General features: G+C 39.6%; 1 protein-coding gene across 1 annotated transcript in view; it reads left to right on the top strand.

Moving 5' to 3' along the window:
- Positions 1–27,434, top strand: part of ESYT2 (extended synaptotagmin 2) — an 813,806-nt gene that overhangs the window by 149,556 nt on the left and 636,816 nt on the right. The window contains exon 3 of the mRNA XM_044063428.1: positions 20,679–20,799. Within this exon, the coding sequence (XP_043919363.1) occupies positions 20,679–20,799 (121 nt within the window). The remainder of the gene's footprint in view (positions 1–20,678; positions 20,800–27,434) is intronic.

Raw genomic sequence — 27,434 nt, 5'->3', positions numbered from 1 at the left:
GTAATCTCTGGACCATGTTCAGTAAGTGTCATTGTTGAGTTTTTTGATGTTAGTATGTTACTATACTTGGCATTGACCTTGTGATTGATTGGTTATCATAGATGTGTGTGTGTGTGTGTGTGTGTGTGTGTACCCACACACATATATATATATATATATATATATACATATATATATATATATATATATATATATAGATACATATCTATATATCTATATATATATATATATCTATATATGTGTGTATATACATATACATATATATATATATATATATATATATATATATATATATATATTACATATATATATATACATACCCATACATATATATATATATATACATACCAATACATATATATATATATATATATATATATAGATAGATATATATAGATAGATATATATATATAGATATATATAGATACATACATACACACAGTGGATATAAAAAGTTTACACACCCCTGTTAAAATGCCAGGTTTTGGTGATGTAAATGTACGCTGGTTGCACAAGTGTGCACACCCTTAAACTAATACTTTGTTGAAGCTCCTTTTGATTTAATTACAGCATTCAATCTTCTTGGGTACACACCTGCCAGCAATTAAAGAGACTCTGATTAACCCCAAATAAAGTTCAGCTGTCCTAGTAGGATTTTCCTGACATTTACTCATTTGCCTGCTACAGCAAAAGCCATGGTTCACTGAGAGCTTACAACGCATCAAAGGAATCTCATTGTTGAAAGGTATCAGTCAGGAGAAGGGTTGAAAAAATTTCCACAGCATTGGCTATATCATGGAACACAGTGAAGACGGTCATCAAAAAGTGGAGAAAATATGGGACAGCAGTGACGTTGCAAAGAACTGGACATCCCTCCAGAATTGATGAAAAGACAAGATGAAAACTGGTCAGGGAGGCTGCTAAGAGACCTACAGCAACACACTGAAGGAGCTGCAAGAAATTCTGGCAAGTACTGGTTGTGTACCACATGTGACAACTATCTCATGTATTCTCCATATGTCTGGACTATGGGGTAGGGTTGCAAGATGGAAGTTTTTTCTTATGCACAAAAACATCCAGGCCCGGCTAAAATTTGCAAAACAATACATCAAGTCTCCCAAAAGCATGTGGGAAAATGTGTTATGGTCTGATGAGACCAAAGTTGAACTTATTGGCCACAATTCCAAAAGGTACGTTGGGCACAAAAACAACACTTTATATCACCAGAAGAACACCATCCCCACAGTGTGAAGCATGGTGTTGGCAGTATCGTGCTTTGGGGTTGGCCTTTCTTCAGCTGGAACTGGGGCTTTAGCCAAGGTGGAGGGAATTATGAACAGTTCCAAATACAAATCACTTTTGGCCCAAAAACTGTCAGCTGTCTGCTAGAAAGCTGAAGATGAAGAGGAATTTCAACTTTCAGTATGACAATGACCACAAGCATACATCCAAATCAACAAAAGAATGGCTTCACCAGAAGAAAATTGAAGTTTTGGAATGGCCCAGCCATAGCCCAGACCTAAATCCAATAGAAAATCTGTGGGGTGACCTGAAGAGGGGGTGTACACAGGATATGCCCTTGCAGCCTGACAGATTTGGAGCGCTTTTGCTAGGATGAGTGGGCAAATATTGCCTAGTCAAGATGTGCCATGCTGACAGACTCCTACCCAAGAAGACTGAATGCTGCAATTAAATCAAAAGGTGCTTCAACAAAGTATTAGTTTAAGGGTGTGCACGCACAATAAAGTATTAGTTTAAGGGTATGCACACTTAAGCAACTAGCATATTGTACGTTTTTTTATTTTTTATATTTTTCCCCTAACAGGTTTGTTTGTTTTTCAATTGAATTGTATAAGTTATAGGTCACATTAAAGGTGGGAAAAGTTTTGAAATGATTTATTGTGGTCTCATTTTTATATCACAAAAACCTGGCATTTTAACAGGGGTGTGTAAACTTTTTATATCCACTGTATATATAAAATGTGTGTATGCATGTGTATATTTAGAGAGAGGGAGAGGAATTCATCAGTAGATTCATCTCTCTCTCTCCCTTTTCTCCCTCTCTCTCTCTCTCATATATATATATATATATATATATATATATATATATATTCACACATATATATGTATATATCATCAACCCCCTTTTTCCCATTTTCAGCATAGAGTTGGGGAGTCATGTCAACTGTTGCTATTTCTCTCTGTTGAATGCCATTCTGCTATATGACTGCCTGTTGCAGGTCTTCTCTCACATGCTTGATCCATCTATTTGGTGAATGCCCTCATTTCCTCTTGCTTTCTTCCTTTCTGTCCCAAATCTTCTTCACCAGATTGTCTTTTGCGTTGCTGCACATATGCCCAAACCACCGTAATCTGTTCTCTTGGACCTTTTCTGCAGTTGGAGCTACTTTGGCTTCTGCTATGTCCTCACTTCTTCTGTCCCACATCCTACCACCTGTTGTGAGCACTTCATCTCCATCACCTTTTTCCTGAACTGCTCTGCCTTTATTGCCCAGGTGTCTGTAACATACAGCAGTACTGGTTGCACCATTGTTTTGTACAGCTTGCATTTCATCATCTTTCGCATTCTTCTGTTATGTACTACACCTGACATGCTTTGCTAGTTGACTGCAGCCCCTTAAATTCTAGCTTTGACGTCCTCGTTCAAATTTCCCTTCTCTTCAACCACTCTTCTCAGATATTTGAAGTTAACCTGATGTCCTTCATGGATGCATCTGCAGTCATAACAAATGGGTTGTCCTGTCGTCAGGCAGCCCTTCGGTCGGCCGGATTCCAAAGTCTGGGTCCGGCTTCGGCTGATGTCGCACTTCACCCGACATCATCTCTGCTGGTCTTCGGGTATAAAGGCATCAGCCGACGCCATTTTCTCCAGTCTTTCTTGCCGCGTGGCGCCCGAAGCAGAAGCTGTTCGCAAGTGCCGGTCGGTCAGATCCAGAGATTCCTACTACCGAATACTACTTCGAAGACTTCTAAAAAGCTAAGTACCCCGTTGGGGACTCTTTCTTGTCTCAGCCGATGTCAGAAAAAGTAAATAATTGTTTAACTTGTGGGAAACAAATACCTCATAAAGATTTCCACTCTTACTGCCTACCTTGTTTAGGCCCACACCACGACGTAGCTGCCTGTCTAGCCTGTGCTTCCTTCAACCGACGAACGCTTAGGCGTCGGTCTGTGTTTGCAGAACAGTTTTTCGGCTCAGATTTTGCGTACATTATGCCGTCGGATCATCCGACTACCCAAATAGTTAAAAAACGCAAAGAAAAAGACCGACACTCGCGGTCCGCGGTTTCGGCCGAAACCACGGATAAGCAAGCCGCAAGTGTTTCGGTTTCGGCCGAAACCGAGAAAACCGGTCAATCCTCAGCCGAATCCATGACTACTACCGAGGCTCCTGCTACTTTAGTGGAATCGGCCTCTGACATTTTGCCTACTACTGTGGTTTCCAGTGACTTATCTGACACCATCCCTTTGGATGTCTCTACCCCAGCACGTGGTGCTGCTAGGCCTCCTGCAGCCATGTCTATCAAGGCCTTTGCCAGGGCCAAAGCAGCCAAAACTGTTAAAACAGTGCCTGTTAAGGCCCCCTCACACAGACACACTTCTAGCTCTCAAATGCTTACTCTGGCAGAGGATTTAATCTCCTTAATTAGGGGAACCCAATCACACCCAGACAGGGCCTCCCAGCCTCCAGAAAAGAGACCTAGGACAGAGCCACCCCAGCAAGAGTGCTCTGATGATTCTTCGGAGGACTCTGACACTACAGACCAGCCAGAGGCTCCTTTTTCCACTTATGAAGACTCCGATGCTGATGAATCCATTCCATCTGCCTCTCCACCAGAGGAATTTTCCTTTGGGGAAACCTTACATGCCATGAGAGAGCAATTCCAATGGCAGGGACAAGATTTCTCAGATTCAAGAAAAAGGCTTAGGACCTTTCTGCACTTACCACAACATAGGCCCTTAGCTATACCTCCAGTTTTGCCTGTTGTGGATGATGCATTTAATGATGTTTGCACTGCACCTGATTCTTTACCCCCAGCCCCTGCCAAGTCAGACAGATTTTACAGGGTGCCACAAACTCATCACCACCTTTTCAAGGCCCCACTTGCAGATCCTGAGACTATCTCCCAGGGGCTTAAGGCAGTAGCTTCTACCTCAACAAAAAACCCTCTCCCTTCTGAAAGGGAATCCAGGTCATTAGAGAGATGGGGCAAAAAAGTTTACACCTCTGCTACTCTCTCAGCTAGAGCTTTAAACTGTCAGTTTCACATGATCCAATACCAAGAGTTCATGCTTGATCAGTTGACTAAGAAACTTTCCTCTGAAGAATCCTTAGATAAGAAATATGTTTTAGAAATGGTGAATAACATACAGCAGGTTAGTAACCATTCTTTAAAATGTGGCTATGATGCACTGGAGGCTTCATTTAGATCAGCCATGACTGGCACAGTGATAAGAAGGCATGCATGGTTGAAAGAACAGGTCCTGCCGGATCATGTAAAAGCTAAACTGTTAGATGCTCCTATGGATAAGGACAGTCTATTTGGTACCTCTGCTCAGGAAGTAATGAAGAAAATGGAAGAGAAGGCAAAATCTGTACAAACAGTTAAGGATTTCTTACAGGTTCAGCCCCCTCGGTTTAGCAGAAACTGGCCTGCCAAAAATTGGTCCTTTCCAGACTCCTCAAAGACCCAAAGAGGCAGGAATAGACGCTCTAGAGGCAGAAGCCAATCCAGAGGAGGTGCCTACAGAGGACGCCAGTGGCAAGGCAATAACCAGCGAGGCACTGACACAACCACTGCCACTGCAACAGGACAATCACAGTGACTTGACTCTGACACCGCCTACCAGGGAGCAAATAGCAGCACCTTTAGGCGGAAAGTTAGCTTTATTTTCACAAAATTGGCATTATATCACAAAAGACAAGTGGATTTTAAAAACCATAGACCAAGGCTACAGGTTCCACTTCCACACCTTACCAGTAAAAAGAGGAATGCCAAACTTACCTCCAACTCAAAAAACAGAAGCTCTAAACCAGGTAGCTCAACTAACCAAGATGAGAGCTGTGGAAAGAGTACCAGTAAATCAACAGGGAAAAGGTTTTTACTCCAGACTCTTTCTAGTCCCAAGAAAAGAGAAATCTTGGAGACCCATTCTCGATCTGTCCGTCTTAAACACATACATCATCGTTCCAAAATTCAAAATGCTGACCTTGCAGCAACTTCTTCCCATGCTGGGCAAGGAGTGTTGGCTGGTGACTCTAGATCTCAAGGAGGCATACCTGCACGTCCCCATCCGACCAAATTGCAGAAGATACCTCAGATTCCTTGCAGGATCAGAGCATTATCAATTCTCAGCATTGCCCTTTGGCTTATCTACTGTGCCCAGAGTATTAACAAAATGCCTGGCATCAGTAATCGCTCATTGCAGGCTACAGGGAATCCAAATCTATCCATACCTGGACGACTGCCTGCTACAAGCGGACAACAAAGACAAGCTGACAACAGATTTACAAAGGGTCATTTGCTTACTACAAGCCCTGGGATACACAGTCAATTTAAAAAAGTCAAGACTGATTCCATCCCAGACAAGGACATTCTTGGGTGCAGAATTGGACACAGTAAAACAAATGGCATTCCTGACTGCAGAAAAACAAGAACAACTTCCTCTCTACTTCTTGGCATTAACAAAAAAGAACAAGTTAACAGCAAGAAAATACTACAGGCCTTGGGCTTCATGACATCATGCATACTCCTGATTCCCTATGCCAGACTGCATATGAGAAAGCTACAGTGGTACCTAAAGAATTTATGGTCTCAACACAGGCACAGCTTAGAAACCGAAATACCACTCATAGCATGCCTGAAACAAGAGTTCCTATGGTGGGCACAGGCATGCCAGTCAAACCTAGGCTTGCCCTTCCAAAACGGTCAAGCAGAACAAACCATCACAACGGACGCCTCAGACCTAGGCTGGGGCGCGCACATGTTGGACAAGTGCATACAAGGATTGTGGACTCCAGACCAGCTGCACCTGCACATAAACCAAAAAGAAATGCTGGCAGTAAAACTAGCAATCCAGAAATTCAGGCCATTCCTCAAAGAAGACCATTTAATGATAAGGACAGACAACACCACAGTCATGTGGTACATCAACAAGCAAGGGGGCACTCATTCATACCCCCTATGCAGAATGACTCTGGACCTTTGGAACATGGCTCTGAGCTACAATATCCAGTTACAGGCAATATTTGTGCCAGGAAAAGAAAACACCCTAGCAGACATGTTAAGCAGAACCACCTCGGATGCTCACGAATGGATGCTGCACCCGGACATCTTCAAGGCCATCACAAAGAAATGGGGAATGCCACAAATAGACCTGTTCGCATCCCCACTCAACCACCAGCTCAGGAAATTCTGCACAAGGACACCCCACCCACAGGCATGGAGGGTGGACTCTCTATCCTTCAGTTGGAAAGGCCTAATAGCATATGCATTCCCACCTCTTCCTTTAATGCACAAGGTACTTCTGAAAATCAAAGAGGAGCGCCCAAGGATAATCCTGATAGCTCCAAATTGGCCAAGACAACACTGGTATCCTTTGCTGAGGAGCATGTCACAGGGGATAATGTGGACAATACCCTTGATACCTTTGATGTTAACTCAGAACAACTACAACAGCATGCATCCAAACCTAAAAACCTTACAATTGACTGCCTGGAACATCACTTAACAACAACTAACCCAGACTTATCACAAAGGGTTAAAGACATTATCCTTGAAGCCCGAAGACCTTCAACAAGAAGGAACTATGCAGGAAAATGGAAAAGGTTTGTCACTTGGAGTGCTGAAAGAGGAAAAGATGTGTCAAACATAGACATTGCTAACATCCTGGAGTATTTGGCAGAGCTCCTACATACAGGCCTGTCCTATTCCTCCATCAAGATACATGCATCAGCTATTTCTGCAGAATACAGCTACGATCCACCTGTCTTCTCACATCCACTACTCAGGCAATTCCTCAGAGGGATAAAGAATGTAAAACCTCCTAGGAAACCTCCATTACCAGCATGGGACTTGAACTTTGTGCTAGAAAAGTTGACACTCCCACCTTTTGAACCAGCAGCAACAGCAGATCTGCAGCACCTATCATGGAAAACTGCTTTCCTACTGGCAATTACCTCAGCAAGGAGGGTTTCTGAACTACAGGCCTTAATGGCAGTGCAACCCTTCCTAATCTTCCAAGACAGGGTGTCCATGAGAACTAATCCTACATTTATGCCTAAGGTGGTATCCAGAGTATCTTTAAACCAGGCAATCCACCTACCTACCTTCTTTCGCAACCCACAGAACAGGGGGGAAAGATTGCTACATACCTTGGATGTACATAGGCAGTTACGCTACTACCTGGACAGAACAAAAAGTAACAGGAAAACTGATCAGCTTTTGGTAGCCTATGCAACAGGAAGGGAAGGAAAAGCAATTTCCAAACAGACAATCTCCAAATGGATAGGAAATTGCATAAGATTCTGTTACTCCCACCATGGAAAACCAATGCCACAGAACATAAGACCTCATTCAACAAGAGCTACAGCCACTACCACAGCTTTCTTACGAGGAGTGGCAACCAAGGACATTATTGAGGCGGCTACTTGGACCTCCGTGCATACATTTGCCAAACATTACAATTTACCTCTGTACTCTAGATCCCGAGCAGGGTTTGCCACTGCTGTACTGCAAGGGATCCTAACTACACCATCATTTTTCCTACCTCCACCCCTAGTTTGGCTATGGTATTCTACCCATTTGTTATGACTGCAGATGCATCCATGAAGGACATAGTACAGTTTTGTACCTACCATAAATGTAGATGTCCGAACTGGATAGCATCTGCAGTCAGGATTACCCACCCTCCTTCCCCTCTGTGGTACTCCTAGGGTGTTTACCCTCCTAATAGCTAGCTGGGGGGAGTCTCTTATGGTGTATTTGTTTGTATATATGTACATACATGCTTATTTTTTGTATTTGCCTTCTACCTTGTCTGCATACATTGGCATTTATCCAAAATTTAGCCTTCCAAGAGGGCAACTGGCATCTGGGGCAAGAAACACTGAAGAAAATGGCGTCGGCTGATGCCTTTATACCCGAAGACCAGCAGAGATGACGTCGGGTGAAGTGCGACATCAGCCGAAGCCGGACCCAGACTTTGGAATCCGGCCGACCGAAGGGCTGCCTGACAACAGGACAACCCATTTGTTATGACTGCAGATGCTATCCAGTTCGGACATCTACATTTATGGTAGGTACAAAACTGTACTTTCCACTATTTTCCCTTCTGTCTCACATCTCATCTTTTTCTGATTTCCCCCATTTGCTGCCATTACAACTGTCTTATATGTACTCAGTTTTATTCCACGTGCCTTCAGCTTTGCATTCCATTCCCCTGTCTTTGCTTAGTTGCTTAGTCTCTGCTTGTAATGCCACATCATCTACATACAGCAACTTTGTTGATCTGTCCCATAGGGATACATGTATAAGATGTAGGTGTGTAGGCATGTGGGTGATTAATTAATTAATTAATTAATTAATTAATTAATCCATGGTCTGCTTACTCTGTTCCTTTGCTGTGCAGACAAGTTTCCTTCAGGGTAAAAACCTTTCATATTACTTTTACAGTTACATTAAACTAAGTTTTTTTGAAAATCGGCTCATTTAGCTACAGAAAAGTATTTTTGTTGTATTGTTACTTTTGCATACTTTTAAATGGAACACACATTTTTACTTTTGTGGTATAGAATTGTTAAAAGTTGTTTAAAACTGTTTTTTTTCTTTGATGTAGCTGTATTTATTTTACTTTTTGGGGTTGGGAAGTGCTTAAAGTGCATTTTACTGTACTTTTTGTGGAGAAAAATGACTTTTTTCCCTCCTTTCCTGTTTTTACTGACTATTGCTGCTAAGCCTCCCTGGGAAATGAGAACCATTGTTGGCTTGACTGTTGAGCCAACTACCAGTCTTTATCAGACCTACTACCAGTCACAAGAAGAAAAAGATAAACGGCCATTGCGATCACAACCGGCTGGTAATTTGCCACAGCTGTAGACCTGTATCTGTGCTGCAGCCAAAGCTGGCTTCTCAGTCCACTCATCTTTTTCCTGAGATCCCTTTAGTGTTGTCCATACAGCCACCATGGACCATAGGTAGGTACTAGGCTAGTGGCCCTAGGGCCTATACAAGCCCAGCCAAAAAGGTACCCTGGCTTTTGCCACCCAAGAAAATTATTTTCCTGTGCCACTGTTGAGCAGAGCCACAGAGGTGATCCCCGGGATGAATTTCCTATTTCCCATCCAGTCATCAAGATTTTTCTTGAAGAGTGCTAATGAGGAGCTGTGTTTGATATGGATAGGTAGTTTATTCGTTCCAGAGTATGGGAAGTTTGTGGGACAGGAATCTATCCCTCTGGCATGTTCTGTTTATTGTGGTGACAAGGTTTAGGTCCCTAGAGCGTGGAGCTCAGAGGGATTGGGATTTCTTTAAGTGGAGCATGTCCAACAGCTCTGGGTTTGACATAGCTTTGTATGTTGGGCAGAGATCACCTCTGAGTAGGCGATATGCGACGGAGTAAAGCTGGAGTTTTTTGAGATGGTCTGTGTAGGGCATCTGTTTGAGGCTGGTAATCCTCTTTGTGAGATATTTCTGCGGCCTTTCCAGTTGTTGTAGATGTCTTGTGAGGTACATACCATACGGGGCGTTGCACTCTATAGTGGGTCTAATGAGTGATGAGTTGAGAGGAACAATGACCTCTTTTTTTTCTGGATGAGAAATCTTTTGTGATGAGGTGTGCCACGTAGAAGGATTTCCTGACTACTGTGGCGATGTGATTATCAAAGGAGAGACTACTGTCCACCTGTGTCCCAAGGTCTCATTACACTTTCGGTGTTAAGTATACTACTGCCTATGTTGTAGTTCATGGGTACAGAGTTTTTACCAAAGGGGGTGACAATGCACTTTTTGGCATTGAGCTTGAGGCCATGGCTTTGACACCAGGCATCTGTCTCAGTGAGGCCCTTCTGTAGGATGTCCACATCGTTAGGAGTTTTGATTATGGCTCCTAGTTTGCAGTCATCTGTGAACTTCATTAGCCAAAGACCTCCTGTGTTAGTCTGTACTTCAGAGAAGTAGATACCAGACAGGAGAGGACCCAGGACTGAATCCTGTTGTACTCCACTTGTCACTGGTCTGAAGTCGGATTTGGAGTCTGCTACTTTCACAGTGTGGGTTCTGTCAGTGAGCCAGTTGGCAACCCATCTTGTGACATAGGGATTTATACCTAGTTTAGTGAGTTTATCTGTAATTCTAGAGTGGGTAAACCATAGGTTAGCTACATCTTTTGTGGCTATTGAGGTCCTCTCAGTGGGCAAAGAGGAGTCACTTTTGTTGGTGTTGAGAGAAGGGTCGGGGAATGTGCCCCTGCTTAGCCAGGGCATTATCCCCATCCCTGGGGAGGCTGTTGCTGGCAATACTAGGTCTGTTTGCCCCAACATTTCTGTCAAAAAGAAACAGAAATTGTAAACATTTAACTTCTCCTGTATTTTTCTCTGGACAGAAGTAATTATTGGACTTTGTTCGGGGACTTGAGCAAGCCATTGACCTTTTGTAAAGTGATTTGTGATAAAAGAAGAAAGAGATTCCTCTTTCCCCTGAAGAGGTTCAAGATGTGGAATCATTGACCATATTAGGTAGAAAAGAAGGGCTGGAACTTTGTATACTTCTGCCACTCTGATTTTTAGAATTATGAATGGTCAGGCTTTTTGTTAATCTGACTAATTGTGCAAGTATGAGGAACGTGCTATCTGCAGTTCCTTCCTGTGTGGGGAAAAATCTGTATTTGTATGGTTTTAGTTAGTTCTATTTCTCAGGTAACTACTCATTGTTTAAAGAGTGTTTATGATTCTGTCGATAGTACATCCAGGACTGTTGTCACTGATGCTGTGTTGAGGAGGTTTGCCTGAACCATACTCAAAACATCTCAGAAGATGTAAAAATGAGATTTTAAATTCACCTTTGGCTAGCGATTTTGCTTTTGGTCCCTCAGAGGTTATTAAAAGAGGAGGGGATAAGATGATACAGGGAGTCGGTCAAAATGTTTCAATTTTCCTAGGGTTTTTCCCCTCCCTTGTCCAGTTTTGGCACTAAACAAAACAGTTTCAGAAAACTGCTGGTAAGCAGATGTTTAAAAAACAATGGCAAGCAAGTTCCATAAAGTAAGCAGAACCCCTTCCCCAAAAAAACAAAGGTCAGTTAGATAAGTCAAAATGACTGTATGAGACCTTGTCTCTCCTCTCCCACCCCACACCACCCTGGCAATCCCTTACAGAAAGTCTGAATCTCCATTCTTCACTCATTCAGCACAGGTACAAATAGCAATGAAATGGAATCCTACTTATACAGGGAATTATTCCAGACCCACCCTCCTCTGTTTCCTCTTGTATTACAGCATGTGCTTTCTCTGGGGGTAATAGAAACAGTTCTTCATCCCATGCGGTGAAGAGCTTTTTATTCAGAATGTTTCTGGTGCCAGAGAAAGAAAATGATTGGAGATCAGTTCTGGAACTTTCATTCTTAAACCAGTTTGTGATAGTGGCCAAGTTCAAAATGTTTTCATAACAAAATCTTTTTATTCCTTCCTCATTTGAGTTTTTTTTGGTAACATTAGATTTAAAAGATGCTTGTCATCACTTTATCCATCCATACTTCAGATGTTCCTTAAGGTTTTGTGTGTCTTTATCCCATTATCAGCTCTCTTCCTTACCCTCTGTGCTATCCATTGCTCCTAGAGTGTTCACTAAGTATATAGCTCCAGTTATAGCACATTGCAAGTTACAGGTTATCCACTTGTTTACATATTTAGATGACTTGCTTATTTTCCCAGAGACTTTTTCATAGTGTCAGGAATTTCTGTCTTAGGTAAGAAAAATGCTATAAAGGCTGGGATTCCAAGAGAGCATTCAAAAGTCTTTTTTGACTGCATCCCACTCCACAGGATTGTGTTCTTTGGGTGTCTGCTAGACATCTCAGTGCAAAGAACTTTTATTTCACATGAAAAATAGATCTATATTTAAATCTGTTCATGGGTTTTTCACTCCTTCGGTCACTGCAGGAGCATACTTCAGGATTCTGGGTTTCATGGCATTTATGATTCTCATGATACCTCTGGCAAGACTCCACATGAAAAAGCTACAGGTACAAGTCTCTCTGGTCCCAGGGCCAATACCCATTATCTTTTCATATTCCAATTCTAGGATTTGTCAAAAGAAAAATCACTTGGTGGATACTTAACATTTCTTTGAATCTAAGTTCCGCTTCTCCCCTCCTGCTCCAAAGCAGTCAGGCACAGCGGACACCCCAGACTTTGCTTGGGAAGCAGCATCAAGGAGGATAAAAGTGCAGGGCATCTGGGACAGTAAAGACAGGCACAAGCATATATATGTAAAAGGGATGCCTGGTGTTATCAAGGCATGCAATTCTCTGAATGACCAGGACCACTTCAAGTTGTTATGGACAGTACCACAGTGTTGTGGTACGTAAACAAACAAGGCGGGAGGGGGCTCAGGTCTTCCCCTATGCAGACTAACCTTGTTAACATGGGATATAGTTTACAGCATACTTTCACTCTATAGGCTTCCTACATTTTGTCATCGCAAAAGTGTGTGGCAGACGAGCTGAGCAGGATCAGGGCAGACCCTCACAAATGGAAACTAGATCAGGAGGTCTTACAAGATTTGAGTCATCTGTGGGGAATTCCTCTAGTAGACCTTTTCTCCTTGCTGAGCAATCAGCTGTCAAAATTCTGCTCCAGGACTCTATTCAAGGAGGACTGCAAGAATGATTAATTTTCTTTCCTTCTTTTATATTCCTTTCCTTTCCTTGTATAGGAATGTTTCCTGTATGCTTTTCTACCCTTTCCACTGTTATCTGGGGTACTTTTGAAGATTAGGAAGGAATCCTTCAAGGTCATTTTGGTGACTCCCTTCTTGAAAAATGACAGAGAAAGGATACTTCATACCTTGGATGTCCAAGTACAACTCTGGCACTGCCATGACAGGACAAAATCTTTCAAAACTCCCAATCAGGTGTTCATTTCTTATGAAGGTAAGAAAAAGGGACAATCTGTGTCATAGACTGTTTACAGTTGGTTACCGTGGACTATTACCTTTTGTTCCCACCACAACAAAACTCTTCCAGGCAGGGCCTAGGCACATTCTACCAGGACCTTGGCTTTGTCTATGGCTTTTTGGAAACGGTTAGACCCTGGAAGTATTCTAGGAGCAGCAACTTGGTCCTCTTTGCATACCTTTATGAAGCAATACAAACGGTGTTAATTTTCCATATCTAGGTCAAGCTTTGTTAGGACTATTTTCCAAGCACTATTGGACCCTTCTGCTTCCATCTTCCATGTTTTATAAGCTATGATAATCTATCCATGTAGCTTAGGCTACTGCAGCAGATATGAATAAGTAAATGTATCATAACAGTAAATGTTCTAAAGATCACTGCTGCAGTAGTCACTCCCTTCCGTCCTCCATGTTTTTGGTGTGTTTTTGTATGCCAGGGTGTGGGCATGTATTTTTCTTTTCTTAGCAATGTCCTTTCCAGGCTTAGACTCCCTCTTTCAGTTGGCATGAAAGCTCTGAAAGGCATGGTGTCCAAACGTGTCATTTTAGTCAGGTCAGTTCAAGCTGACTAACTGTTTGGGTGGATACAAGTTGCCCTGAAGATTTGGAAGGTGGCCGGCTGTTATATCCTGTGCAGGATACAACCTATATGAATGAAACATCTACTGTTATGGTAAATTTACTTGTAGAGCTGTGTTTTCCAAGAAAAAGTACATTTATGCATTTTTGTAAACAACAAACATCTTTATTCAATTGTCATGTATGACATAGGCAATCATACATTTATATAAATGAAAACAAACCATATTGACATAATTTTAGTTGCAAACATTATACATCACTTAAAATCTATCCAATCGTTGTCAAACATTACATAGCTCATTCGAATCCTGCCTTCTTTTAAACCACCTTCCTCCCCTGCATGTATTGTTCCCACAGTTCCCATTTTTTCCCTGTGTAATTTGCTGCTACCCTTTTCAAAGATCCCAATTCCATTTTGTTGTATCTCTTACTATATTCACTATTTCTAGAAAAGTTGGTTTAGACTTTGATTTCCATTTTCTAATAATTGCTTTTTTGGCAGCCATCATAATTAGACAAAGAAAGGCCTAACTATGTCTATGTCTATGTCTGTATCATAGCTCAAAAAATCATTTCCTTAGTTGCACCAACCTGCTCACCCAGTATCTGTGACAGAGCAGTCTGCAGGGAATCTAAAGTTTGCCAAGTTATTACACTCCAAGAAAATCTGTTCCCAGTTACCTCTTTCTTCCCCCATCACACCTCCAACATTTGCTGTCTACCTGAGCAAAAATTCTTTGGACTCTACTTGTGGTATAAAAATATCCATGCAAACACTTCCAAGCAAAGATCCAAACTCGTCCATACTTTGTTGCATATTTGGGAGATATACATACATCCCCCCATTGTTTCTTTGTGAATTGCTTATCCAGCATCTCTTCCCAATCCTTTCTAACCTCCTCTGATTGATTCTTAAAGTTATCATACAATATTTTGTGTACTGTACTAATTCCTATTTCGACAGCAGCTTCTGTTCTAGATTGTACTAAAAACTCTACCAGTGCCGGTCTTTCACTTAGGGCCACCCTATTCCTTTCTTTTTTCCTATACTCTGATATCAATCCTAGATAGGGAAGGCAATCATTATCCTGCAGTCCAAATAAATGCTTAGCATCTTCCCATTCTGTTACCTTTCCTTGTGTAATTACTTCTTCCCAATACCCTGGTTCTTTTACCAGTTTCCTCCAATAAATTCCAGTCCCCTCTTGCCTATTGACTGTATCCCTAATTGCAGTCATGCCTATCGACAGAATCTCCTTTCTCCATTCCCATGTTGGCTTACTTGTTAGAATGCTTTCTGCTACCTTATAAATGCAATATTCTGCATAGTTATTGTTGTTGTTCTTAAGGATCTGCATCCAAAATCCCAGTCTGTCTTTGTTTCTTGAGCTTCCCCCTGTTTCATAGGTTGGTACTAGGTTATCGGCCCTAGGGGTCTATACAAGCCTAGCCATAACAATTCCCTGGATATTTCTTCCCACAATATTTACTTCCCTTTCCACTTTGAATTATAGGTTTCTGCTTGTGCTATGCATAGCAGTCTTAACTGTGTAGCTCTGAAATACCCTCATATCGGGTAATCCCAAACCGCCTTGTCCATTTGGAAGAATCAGCTTCTCCCACTTAACTCATGCCATCTTCCCCTTCCAGATAAAATCCTTCAGTCTTTATTAAAAGCAATCCACAACTTCTCTGGTTGATAAAAATATGCCTGACCTGTGTATGAAACTTAAGGGACTAAAAACATTTTAACTGCTTGTATCTTGCTATCCATATCCCTATAACAGAGGTTTCATTTTCTCAGTTTTTGTTTTATCTTTTAAGTCTCTTCCCACATATCCTTATCTGCCACACCAGAATCCTTTTTAATCCATACTCATCTAAGTAATTAAGATGGGTACTTGTATATTTTTTGTATTCTGTATTAAGATTGACAAGGCAAGGTTAAACTAGCTAGTATGCCAAAAAATGTAACTTGTTTAAATTGTTAGTTAAAAAAAAAATTATTCAGCAAAGAACACGCAGAAAGCACAGCAAGACGTTTTCCAAATTTATAAGTATATTATCATAAACACAGTGTTTCATGCATGCTAGCACTTATGCAAAGTAGTGTTTTAATTGTTAGGGACATTATTTAGTATACCTATATCAGTCTTCTGTTGCAGTGAATTTTCTATTGATTGGGGCATTGAGGCACTTCAAAAACAGAATTATAAAATGTTCCTGAGAAATGTAAGTGTGTGCTATAAAAACTGTGATGTGTTTAAGCATATAGAAGAAAATGACTCTAACCATGACTTTGTTTGTATATGGAATGTTATTAGCATTTGATGGGGGAGGTAAGTGCCAAGTCCTGTAAAGTAAATAGCAAGTCATTCTGGACTACCTAGGCTGTGTGTAGATCTAACCATTTCAGTAGAATCACTTTTACAAAAATGATAAGATAACAGTTGCTGACTCTTCAGAAATAAAATAATATTTTATCAGAATTCTTAATCCTGGTGTAAAATATCCTTGACTATTTTTTTTTTAATGTTATGACAGATTCCTAGTAAAAGTGGATTCTGTCTTTTGCTCGCGGCTCATTAATCCTATTAAGTGGCGGTGAGATAAGTGTTGTATAGTCTAAATGCTTTTAACTCAAGAGATTCTCACATTTTGCACAGTTTGTACTCTGATCTGTTCATCAGAACTGTTCCTGTAGGCCCAAACAAAATGAAGTAAAGATGGCCAATATTTCAGTCAATATCTGCAGTGGTTGAAACAGTAGTTTTAATGCAAAAAGAGGAAAGTATAGATGTTGCAATAAAACATCTAAAAAATATACGTTTTTTATTGTATTCCTAACTATGAATAAGAATCTAGTAGCAGTCGAGTGACATTAAAGACATGCAGGTAGGTGCGTGCGTGAATGGGTGTGCCTTCTTTGAAGGTTGGGTGTTGGGCTGGCAACTCAACACCATAAAAATCCACTGCCAATCATTAGCGGACCGGAGTTCCACTGTGGCGACCCCTAACCGGGCAAAGCCGAAAGACATTACTTTTTATTCAGATTAGGAGTGTAGGTAGGGGTGTGCCAGCTCTGTAACACTGAACATTCAGTTTTTTGTCATGTCACTGCTTAATGATCATATCTAAATGTGCAAAACAACCCTTTGTTTTTGTATAAAAAAGTGCGTGCATCATTATTTTATTTATTTGACATTTGTTTACCGGGGTGGTCTGACTAGGTCTACAGAACCTGTTTTCAGCAGAGACCCGGGGAGAAAAGCTCCACATATAGTACAGTACAAATACAGTATAATCCAATACCATACAAATGATATTAGAAGTACTCTACACAAGTTGAAAGAACGTAAACTATCTTACAGGATATTACAATATGTACTACACATCTGGACATTTGTCTAGATTATTTTGCATTGTGACCGTTAATCATTATTTAGTTTTTACCAAACTGTTAACAGCTTGGCAGTTACATAACTAATTTATAGTTAATTGCTTACCTACGCTAATGTGGTATAATTACAACAGGAACCCAAAGTGACATAAGCACTGCCTGCCCATCCGTGAATATTTATGCTGTAAACATGCCTCCGTATATTTTGTCTTCCACGTTCAGAAGCAGTCTTTTAAAATTTTTTTTTAAAGATCGCAAAAACACCCATTTAGTTTCTTACAAAAAAATATTTGCTTGCATAAAGATGCATGCCAGCACTTTTTTGTGTGAAGAAAGTTTGTTTTGTAGCTTTAAACATGATCTTCAACAAATTTCTCACTTTGCTATTCTGATGATAATGCTATAAACACTTTAGATCTCAGGTTTCAGTTTTGGGCATAATGAAGTAGCTTAGCTGCTGATTTTCATCTAGCTGCAATTGTGGTATCATATTCTAGACTTTTCACCACAGCACATGGGCATTACACCTGAAAACGTCACATTAGATTTGTGTCACCAGACTAGTTCAAGACCAGACCCTTAAGTGAATGTTATGGACAGGTTTGAAACAGAGTACTGGACCAACCTGTATTGTTTTGTGATTCTTGAATCTTTGAACAGTGCACAGTGAATTATGTGATTTGTGAACTGGTTCCATCATGGTTCTCACCAGTTAGTACTAGTGTCATTGGCAGATGCCCTTAGTGGCATAATGGAGGCTTCTGCAAAGGGGTCCAATGGGTTCCACTGATCTGAGATAAGCAACCCACGATGTTTCACAAGCAGTAGATTTATATACCCTGGTTTATGACATTTTGTACAGAGAAGCAATGGTATATCTCCTTCCCTATATAATGTAAAAAAATACTGCTTATGTCTAGTGTCAACCTTTTCCCTTCCATGTATTAAGACTAAAGACTGGAATGCTTGTCTGGTATTACCACTGACAAACCTTTCCTTGCATGAGCCCCTCCCAGCCTGATGATTAGAATAATGTAATGCTAATTGCCTGGGATCATCTCCTTCCCATCCCTTATTAGAATTAAGGTTAATTGTACATATCATGGGGCCACCCCCTCCCATGTCCCTTTTAATGATTAAGACTGCTTGTGTCCCAGTGTACCTCATCCCTTCCTACGTATAAGATGTGTACATTGTTTTAGCTTTGTGTGTCCCCCATCCCTTATAGTGATTGAAGTATACTGTCAAGGCTCTCACCCTCCCATGTATCCCTTATAAACAGTTAACTAGACTAGTTTTTCCATCATGTGTCTCACTTCCTAAAGTAAATCACATTTTTCTGCTCTTCCAGATATCCCTCTTTACACTTAGTAAACCTTTCAGCAGTTTTTGAGACAGTTTGGAGCATGATATCTCACCATGGCTTAACATAGTGATTTGTGACTGTGTTGCTATGCGGCTCAGTTTAATGGCATATGAATTCTGCCAGTTTGCCATGCTATGTGTAATCTGCTTAAAAGGTATGTGCACATACTAGACATGACACCTGATACACCTAGTAGTGTGTGTATGTGTGGGGAGGTGTCAAGGTAGCAGGTGCATCCATATACCCAACATAGCATCTTGCAAGGATCTTGTACTGTCATGCAAGGTTTAACAAAGTGGCAGTGAGAGCCAGATGACACATTTTTAGGGCGGTTTACTATTGAAAATGCGAACGGCACTTGGGCGACAGTCGGATAGTCGAACGTATAAGGTCGTAAACAAGGATGTCGAAGACAAAATAATCAATCTAGGAATGGTTTTAACATGGGTCGAGGTAGGTGTTCAGTATTATTCCCTACTACAGACATCTTCCCTACCTCATGTTAATACCGTTCCTAGATTGATTGTTATGTCTTCGACATCCGTGTTTACGACCTTATACGTTCGACTATCCGACTGTCGCCCAAGTGCCGTTCGCATTTTCAGTAGTAAACCTTTTAGGGCATATAACTTGTCCCAGTATTCTGCATCTTTTATTTTTGAATGTGACAGAAAATGTAAGCCCTCCATACAGGAATGCTCTTGGTCTTCTGTTGTGCTGCTGCAGTTTTATATGGAGCAGTAATTTTTGATTTGTTGGGCCATGGCTGAAAGGTTTTATGAATTGGATGTTCCCATCTTGCAAGCTTTAGTATGTTGCATTAGTGCATAGTGGACATTTAGCTTATTGCTGAATAAAAAAAAAAATCCTCATGAATCTTCATCCGCTGTCCATTAGTAGGTTGAAATCCTAAAATGACCATAGTTCCGTCTTGATTGATGTGTAGGGTGGGCTGTTTGGATTCTCTTCAAAATGATTTCAGTCTGAACAACATAGCTTCCACTTTTTCATGTGTCTAACGTTTTTAGTATCTTGGAAATTCTGCTGATAGACCATATTCACTGGTTAACAGTAATTTATATGTCAGTCTAAGTAATGTTCTGTGACTACTACACCTTTTAAACAGAAAGTTATTTTTGTTTTGTTTTTATCACAGTAGATCACAGGCAATGCTGTGTAGGTGACTCGGTCCCACAAAGCACTGCTCTAGGTCTGCGTAAATGAAATTGTGTCCTGTAGAAGCAACATATGGGTATGTTGCTCTTGCTGTGGTCATCCTGTGTTGATATGAAAAAATAATACCACAGTATCAAAAGTCTCAGCCCGTTATCTATTTTTTTTATCATTTGAACAGACTCTATTGTTTTTGTGTAGTCTGAGTAGTCTGAGTAAGGAAAGGGGTTGCAATTAGTCAGTGTGCGTTTCCCTAGCTATAATTGCTGACATAGTTGGCATTGTTTTAGTTCTGTGAGTGCTTTGTAATCCAAGCTGATTTTATACTTTGTTATATGTTGTGTATGATTCATTTCTTTTATATTTAAATGCTTCCGAAGTTGTTGCTAAACTACAACAAAGCACAATATCACATTTTTCTGTATCACATGAAAACTTTGTGCTCCAGTTTTTCCCCCCTTTTTGTACAGATTGATTCCATGAATTTTGCTGAGATAGTTGCATAGGAGCACAGAATACTTCCAGTAGTAAAAACATTTGTTTCATTTTGCTAAGAAGGTTAGTGCCGTTTTAACCACACTTGTTTACAAGGAAGACCTGGTGATAACATCTCCACAATAGAAACAGGGACTGTTTTTTTTTTTTTTTGAAGACAGCCCCTTCTGAGCTGAGTGTTTGGAATGTGTACTGTTCAAGTTCTAGATGCAATCTGAAATAGTTTCTTGCCTAACTTCAAAACATTTTAAGATTTTATTATGTCTGGTATAGTGTATATGAACGGTAGTGCAGTAGTCGGAAGAACTTCTGGTGAGGCTGATAAAAAGTTCACAGTGGATATTAGTATATGTGAAACGTTTGTGTTTGCTTATCTATATATTAAGCATGTAGAGTACAGTGGGGAGTGAATAAAGAAGTTTCTGAAATAACAGATATAATTTTTGCTTTAACTCTTCTTTCACTTACAGTGGTTTGTCGGACACCGTCATTCTGGATATTATCTCTAACTATTTGGTGCTACCAAATCGAATCACAGTCCCTTTGGTGAATGAGGTGCAGCTTGCTCAGTTACGATTCCCCATACCTAAGGTAAGGGTTACTGTAACAGAGTATTGGATGGTTTTTTGATATTACTTAGATGTTCTGCATCTGTAATGCCTTCTTCATAAATATATCGATTGTATGGAACATCACACTTTCATATTGAACAAGAGCACATGCATGCCTTATTGTCAAATTTTCAACTAGCTTGGATAATACATAATAGTAGTACAGATACTGAAATGAACAGTGGTATTACCTAGCTTTCTTTTGTCATTTTGTTTAAAAGATGTGATGATTATTGGCTGTTTGTTGTACATGGTTGAAATGTAAAAAGGTACCTACAGTACATAATCAAATATTGCAAGCTTAAGGAAAGTTAAATTCAGAATATTAGCTAGAGTGCTGTCAGGTACATATTTTTTAGGTTAAGTTTTGCAGCTCATTTAAATTGCATAGTAATTATTGTAAGGATCTGTTTCATTGAAGTAGCTTCAACACAGTGTGTTGAGAAAGTAATTCATGATAAACAGATATGGTCTGCTTTAACGTACTGTGTAATGCTGAGAAGGAGGCACCTTATGATGTAAGCAGGGCAAGAAAAATAAGTGGTTGTTTGCAAGAAATATCGATCAGGTCAGAAAAAAGTGGTATGTTACTCCACAGTCATTCTGTGGTGGAGTTTACAAACTGAGTTTGTAAGTATATAAACATATCCATATCCGTGTGTATGTATATAATTTTTGTGTGTGTGTGTGTGTGTGTGTGTGTGTGTGTGTGTGTGTGTATATATATATATATATATATATGTATATATATATATATATATATATATATATATACACACACACACACACACACACACACACATTTATACTATATAGTTGAGTGTATTCCTGTTCACCATCAGTGAAATTGCATAAAACATTATGTAGTTTCATTAGTGTTGCCACCTATCCGTTTTTTTTTTTTTTTGGACTATCCGGAAATTAAACCGATTGTCCGGTAGTCTGGAAAATACTGTACAAACTCTGGTAGTCTGTTTCCAAAAAAGAAACGGATTATCAGGGTTTATTAAATTGGAAGATTTACTATGCTTTTTTTGTTTGTTTTTACAGAAAAGCATAGTAAATTGTCAAAAAAAAGCATTGCAAATGGAAAAGAGGGCAATCCTCCTCACCTGACTTGACAGTGACATCAGGAAATGGGCAGAAAGTGGGAGGAGGAGGGGAGGAGATGGGTGGGGTTTTGGAGGTACAAGGATGTGTGGCATTTGTCCGGTTTCGTATATGCTCTACTGGTTCTTCTTTCCAGGAATACAGGAAAGATCTAACAGAGAGATTCAGATCTAGGGGATACAAAATGGGACATGTTCTGCATACAAGCAACCAGGTTAATAAACTCAAACGGTATGACCTTCTATGTTACCAAGAACGTAACAACAAGGTTTCACAACCAATCAGGTCCACTACAACTTTCGGTAGGAATTCGAGCAGTTTAATAGAAAGTGTACATAGACATAGGAACATCCTACAGTATGATCCAGAGGTATCTAGTATTATACCAGATAGATGCCTTTTCTTATTTAGAAAAGGAAAAAAAATTTAGGTGGCTGCTTCAACCATTATAAACATGCACATACTGATGGTAAATTTCAATATATACAGACTACATTAACAGGGGGACCTTTGATTGGCTGCTTCCCTTGTGGCCATTGTAGTAATTGCAATAGAATAGTCAAAAGTAAACAATTTTCAAGCAGGAACACAGCCACAGTTTTTGATATTCATTTTTTTGCTAACTGTAGCTCTGACTGGGTCATCTATTTGGCTACCTGTACATGTGGGTCTTTCTATGTAGGGCAGACTTCACGTCCTCTAAGATTTAGAATCTCAGAACATATTAGTAACATTAAGAATCATAAGGTCCATAATGCTCTATACAAACATCATGTAACACATCAAACTGCAAAATTTTCTTTTATGATAATTGATATAATAAAGGGTAATAAACAGAATAAAACTGGTTGGCACTCTCTCTTAAACTCAAAAGAAAAGAAATGGATTGTTAAATTAAGGAGTTTATTCCCACCAGGTCTCAATGAACAATTCTAGGCTTAACCAATCAGATGTTTTCTAAAGTTATTTAAACAACGACGTGGATATGCTTGAATTTACACTGAGGAAGGCTGTGTCATTCATACCAGCCGAAACCGGTCTGTTTGTCTACTTTTTGTTGTTTTTTTTTTTTTTTTTATATATATACAATAAACTTACTCAAGACACAGTTTGCTGGCTCTTTTCTCTTATTTTTATTGGTCCGGTTTTGGCCACAATGAAAGATTGCAGTCCTAAGTTTCACTGACAAAAATAATCTTCGAAACCAGATGATTGCAAGTGTTACATTTAATATCATCCCTTTGCTAACCTTAAAAAAAGAAAACTTACATATGTATAAAAATACACTTTTATTTGCAATCATCACTCTACTTACACTAAAAATAAAATAAAATTTACAAAGTGCAGCTTTACAAAAGTACTTTTACATTGAGGGTGGGACTGTGACCCCATACCCCCAGAATCTATACATATTCACACTGATGATGCCAGGGGATGAAACCGGTCTGTGTAACAGTCACATTGCTGCATTCTTAATGCTGCTGTGATATTCGTTTTAAAGTAAAAGTCGTTGAGCATACCAATTACATGTGTGTGGCTCGTTTTTTGCCCTAGTTTATAATATTAGGGCAAATTGGAACCTTTTTACAATTTTTTTTGCGTGCCAGACTGTGTTGGATTTTTATGTGTGTGTGTGTGTGTGTATATATATATATATATATATATATATATATATATATATATATATGTGTGTGTGTGTGTGTGTGTGTGTGTATGTGTGTGTATATATATATATATATATATATATATATATATATATATATACACACACACATATAGGTTCATAGGTAGGTACTAGGCTATCGGCCCAAGGGCCTACGTAAGCCTAGCCAGCAAGGTGCCATAGCTTACGCCACCCAATAAAGTTATTTTCCTGTGCCACTGTCCAGCAGAGACACAGAAGTGATCCCAGGGGTGTATTTCCTATTTCCCTTCCACTCATCAAGATTTTTCTTGAAGAGTGCTAATGAAGAACTTTGCTTGACATAGATGGGTATCTTGTTCCAGAGTATAGGAAGTCTCTGGGACAGGAATCTATCCCTCCAGTGTGTCCTGTTTATTGAGGTGACAAGGTTTAGGTCCCTAGAGCGTGTAGCTTGGAGGGATTGGGATTTCTTTAGGTGTAGCATGTCCAACAGCTCTGGGTTTGACATAGCTTTATATTTTAGGCAGAGATCACCATTGGAGTAGGTGATATGCTACAGAGTAAAGCTGGAGTTTTTTTGAGGCGGTCAGTGTAGGGCATTTGTTTGAGGCCAGTAATCCTCTTTGTGAGGTGCTTCTGTGGCCTTTACAGCTACTGCAGATGTCTTGTGAGGTTCATTCCGAAAGGGGCGTTGTACTCTATAATGGGTCTAATGAGTGACGAGTAGAGGGGAACAGTGACCTCTTTTTTTCCTGGATGAGAACCCTTTTATGATGAGTTGTGCCATGTAGAAGGACTTCCTGACTACGGTGGCGATGTGACTATCAAAGGAGAGACTACTGTCCACCTGGGTCCCAAGGTCTCTTATCATGCATTCGGTGTTAAGTAGATTGCTGCCTATGTGGTAGTTCATGGGTACAGAGTTTTTACCAAAGGGGATGACACTGCACTTTTTGGCATTGAGCTTGAGGCCATGGCTCTAACACCAGGCATCTGTCTCAGTGAGGACCTTCTGTAGGATGTCCACATCATTTGGGGACTTGACTATGGCTCCTAGTTTGCAGTCATCTGCAAAGTTCGTCAGCCAGAGGCCTTCTGTGTTAGCCTGTACTTCAGAGAAGTAGATACCAAACAGGAGAGGTCCCAGGACGGAACCCTGTGGCACTCCACTTGTCACTGCCTTGAGGTCAGATTTGGAGTCTGCAACTTTTACAGTGTGGGTTCTGTCAGTGAGCAGGTTGGCAACCCATCTTGTGACGTAGGGATTTATACCTAGTTTAGTGAGTTTAGCTGTAATTCCAGAATGGAGGATGGTGTCGAAAGCCTTGGCGAGGTCAAGATAGGCTGTGTGAACCACCTTACCCTCATCCACGGCTTTGGTGACTGTCTCAAAGAAGTCAGTCAGATTCAGGAGGCATGATCTGCCTTTCACAAACCCAAACTGGGTGGGATCCAGAGTTTGGAGGTTACCAATGTCTTTGTTTATGAGTTCCATGATACGTTCCATGGCCTTGCAGACCAGGCTCGTCAGGCTAATAGGTCGGTAGTTCCCGGGATCAGTGGTGGCTCCCCCTTTGTGGAGTGGGATAACTGTTGCTGTATATATTATGTATATATGTATAGATGTATATATAATACATATTACTGTGCACTTTTCACTGAAAGCTCAATTCACAAACATATTTCACTGAAAGTTATATATCGCCTTTTCCCTACGGACGGTAATACTTGCAATTCCAATATATTATTGTTTTCCGAACAATATATACTTAAAATATGTGGGGGCTACACCCCCACACCCCCTTACTATATATACTAACTCCAAGGTTGCACTACAGTGGGGAAAAGGCTATATATATATATATATATATATATATATATATATATATATATATATATATATATCACTTTCAGTGAAATGTGTTTCAGTGAATTGTGCTTTCAGTGATTTGTGTTCAGTCATTTGAGCTTCAGTGAAATGTCCTAGACCCATATATATATATATATATATATATATATATATATATATATATATATATATATATACATATACATATATATATAATATATAAATATATATATATATATATACACACACACACACACACTAAATTCATTTCATGTTTGCACAACTGCAAAGCAAGAAAAACTTAAATTATGACATAGTCTTTAGTAAAACATCTGTTATGTAATTTATCCTACTTTACCACCTCCGTTTTTATTTAAAAAATTAAATGAATAAATTATTTAACTAAACATGCTTTATGTATAGATTTTTGTCAAAAAGCACAAGCATTGACATACAGCTAGTCATTGGCATCTGTCAGAAAAAGCAACATACTAAAAACCCAAAATAATGTAAATCAAAGATAACAGAAGGAAAAACATTTTCTTTTTGTGATCCTTTTTTTTAAAACAAGAAATATATGTATTCAATTGTCACTTATGACATAGGCAGTCAACATTTATATAAATGAAAACAAGCCATATTGACATAATTTTAGATGCAAACATTATAGATCATTTATAACCTTATCCATTCAGTCAGATATTGCATAGTGCATTCAAATCCTACCTTTTGTAAACCTCATTCCTCTCCTGCATGTATTGTTCCCACAATTCCCATTTTTTCCTATGTAACTTTCTCCTACCCTTTTCTAAAGATCCCAGTTCCAGTTGTTTACCTCTGTTACTATATTCACTACTTCTAGTACAGTTGGTGTAGACTTTAATTTCCATTGTCTAGTAATTGTTTTTTTGGCAGCGCAAGCCCTTACTATGTCTAGGCAATTCTGATTCTGTATTATAGCTCAAAAAATAATTTCCCTAGATAAACCAATTTGCTCACCCAGTATTTGTGATAGTAAAATGAATAAATCACTGTTCTTCCATGGGGAAGAGCTGTGGTAACATTTAGCTCTGGTGACATTTTAATTCTTCTTCTTGTTTAATAAAGATTTTTAAGTTTTACTTTATCACTGGAATCAGTGGTTTTAACCTTTTATGGGCTTTCCTCTCCATGGAAGAAAAGTGATTTATTCCTTTCATGTGTTTCACCAGCTGTTTCTTTGGTGAGCTGTTTCATTCAGTATTTGTGATAGAGTAGTCTGTAGGGAATCTTTAAAATCTGCCAATGCATTACACTCCTAGAAGAAATATTTTCCCAATTACCTCTTTCTTCCCCATCACACCTCCAACATTTGCTGTCTACCTGAGGAAACATTTCTCTGGAGTCTACTTGGGGTATAGAAATACCTATGTAAACATTTACAAGCAAAAATCCTCAACTTCTATATTTTATTGCATATTTAGGAGACATACATATATCCATCCCCCCATTGTTTTTTTTGTGAATTGTTTATCCAGTGTATCTTCACAATCCTTTTTAACATGCTCTTATTAATTCTTATAGTTATCATGCAATATTTTATATGTTCTACTAATTATTCCTTTTTTAATAGCAGCTTCTGTTCTTGATTCTAGTAAAAACTCTACCAGTGCTGGACTTTCGTCTAGGACTTCCCCCTGTTTCTTTCTCTTTGCCTGTACTCTGATATCAGTCCTTGATAGGGAATGCAGTCTTAAACCTGTAGTCCAAATAAATACTTGGTGTCTTCCCATTCTATTACCTTTCCCTCTCTAGTTATTTGCTCCCAATATCTTGGTTCCTTTGCTAGTTTTCTCCAATAAATTCCAGTGCCATCTTGCCTATTGTGTGTATCCCTAATTGCAGTCATCCCTTTTGGCAGAATCTCCTTTCTCCATTCCCGTTTTGGCTTAGTTCTTAGAATACTTTCTGCTACTTTATGAGTATAATATTCTGCATGATTATTGCTATTTTCTTTAAAGATCTGCATCCA

This window comes from Protopterus annectens, chromosome 2.part1 (assembly GCF_019279795.1).
Source record: "Protopterus annectens isolate FY-2018-M chromosome 2.part1, PAN1.0, whole genome shotgun sequence".
Taxonomy (NCBI): domain Eukaryota; kingdom Metazoa; phylum Chordata; order Ceratodontiformes; family Protopteridae; genus Protopterus; species Protopterus annectens.
This window is presented reverse-complemented; position numbering and strand designations above follow the sequence as displayed.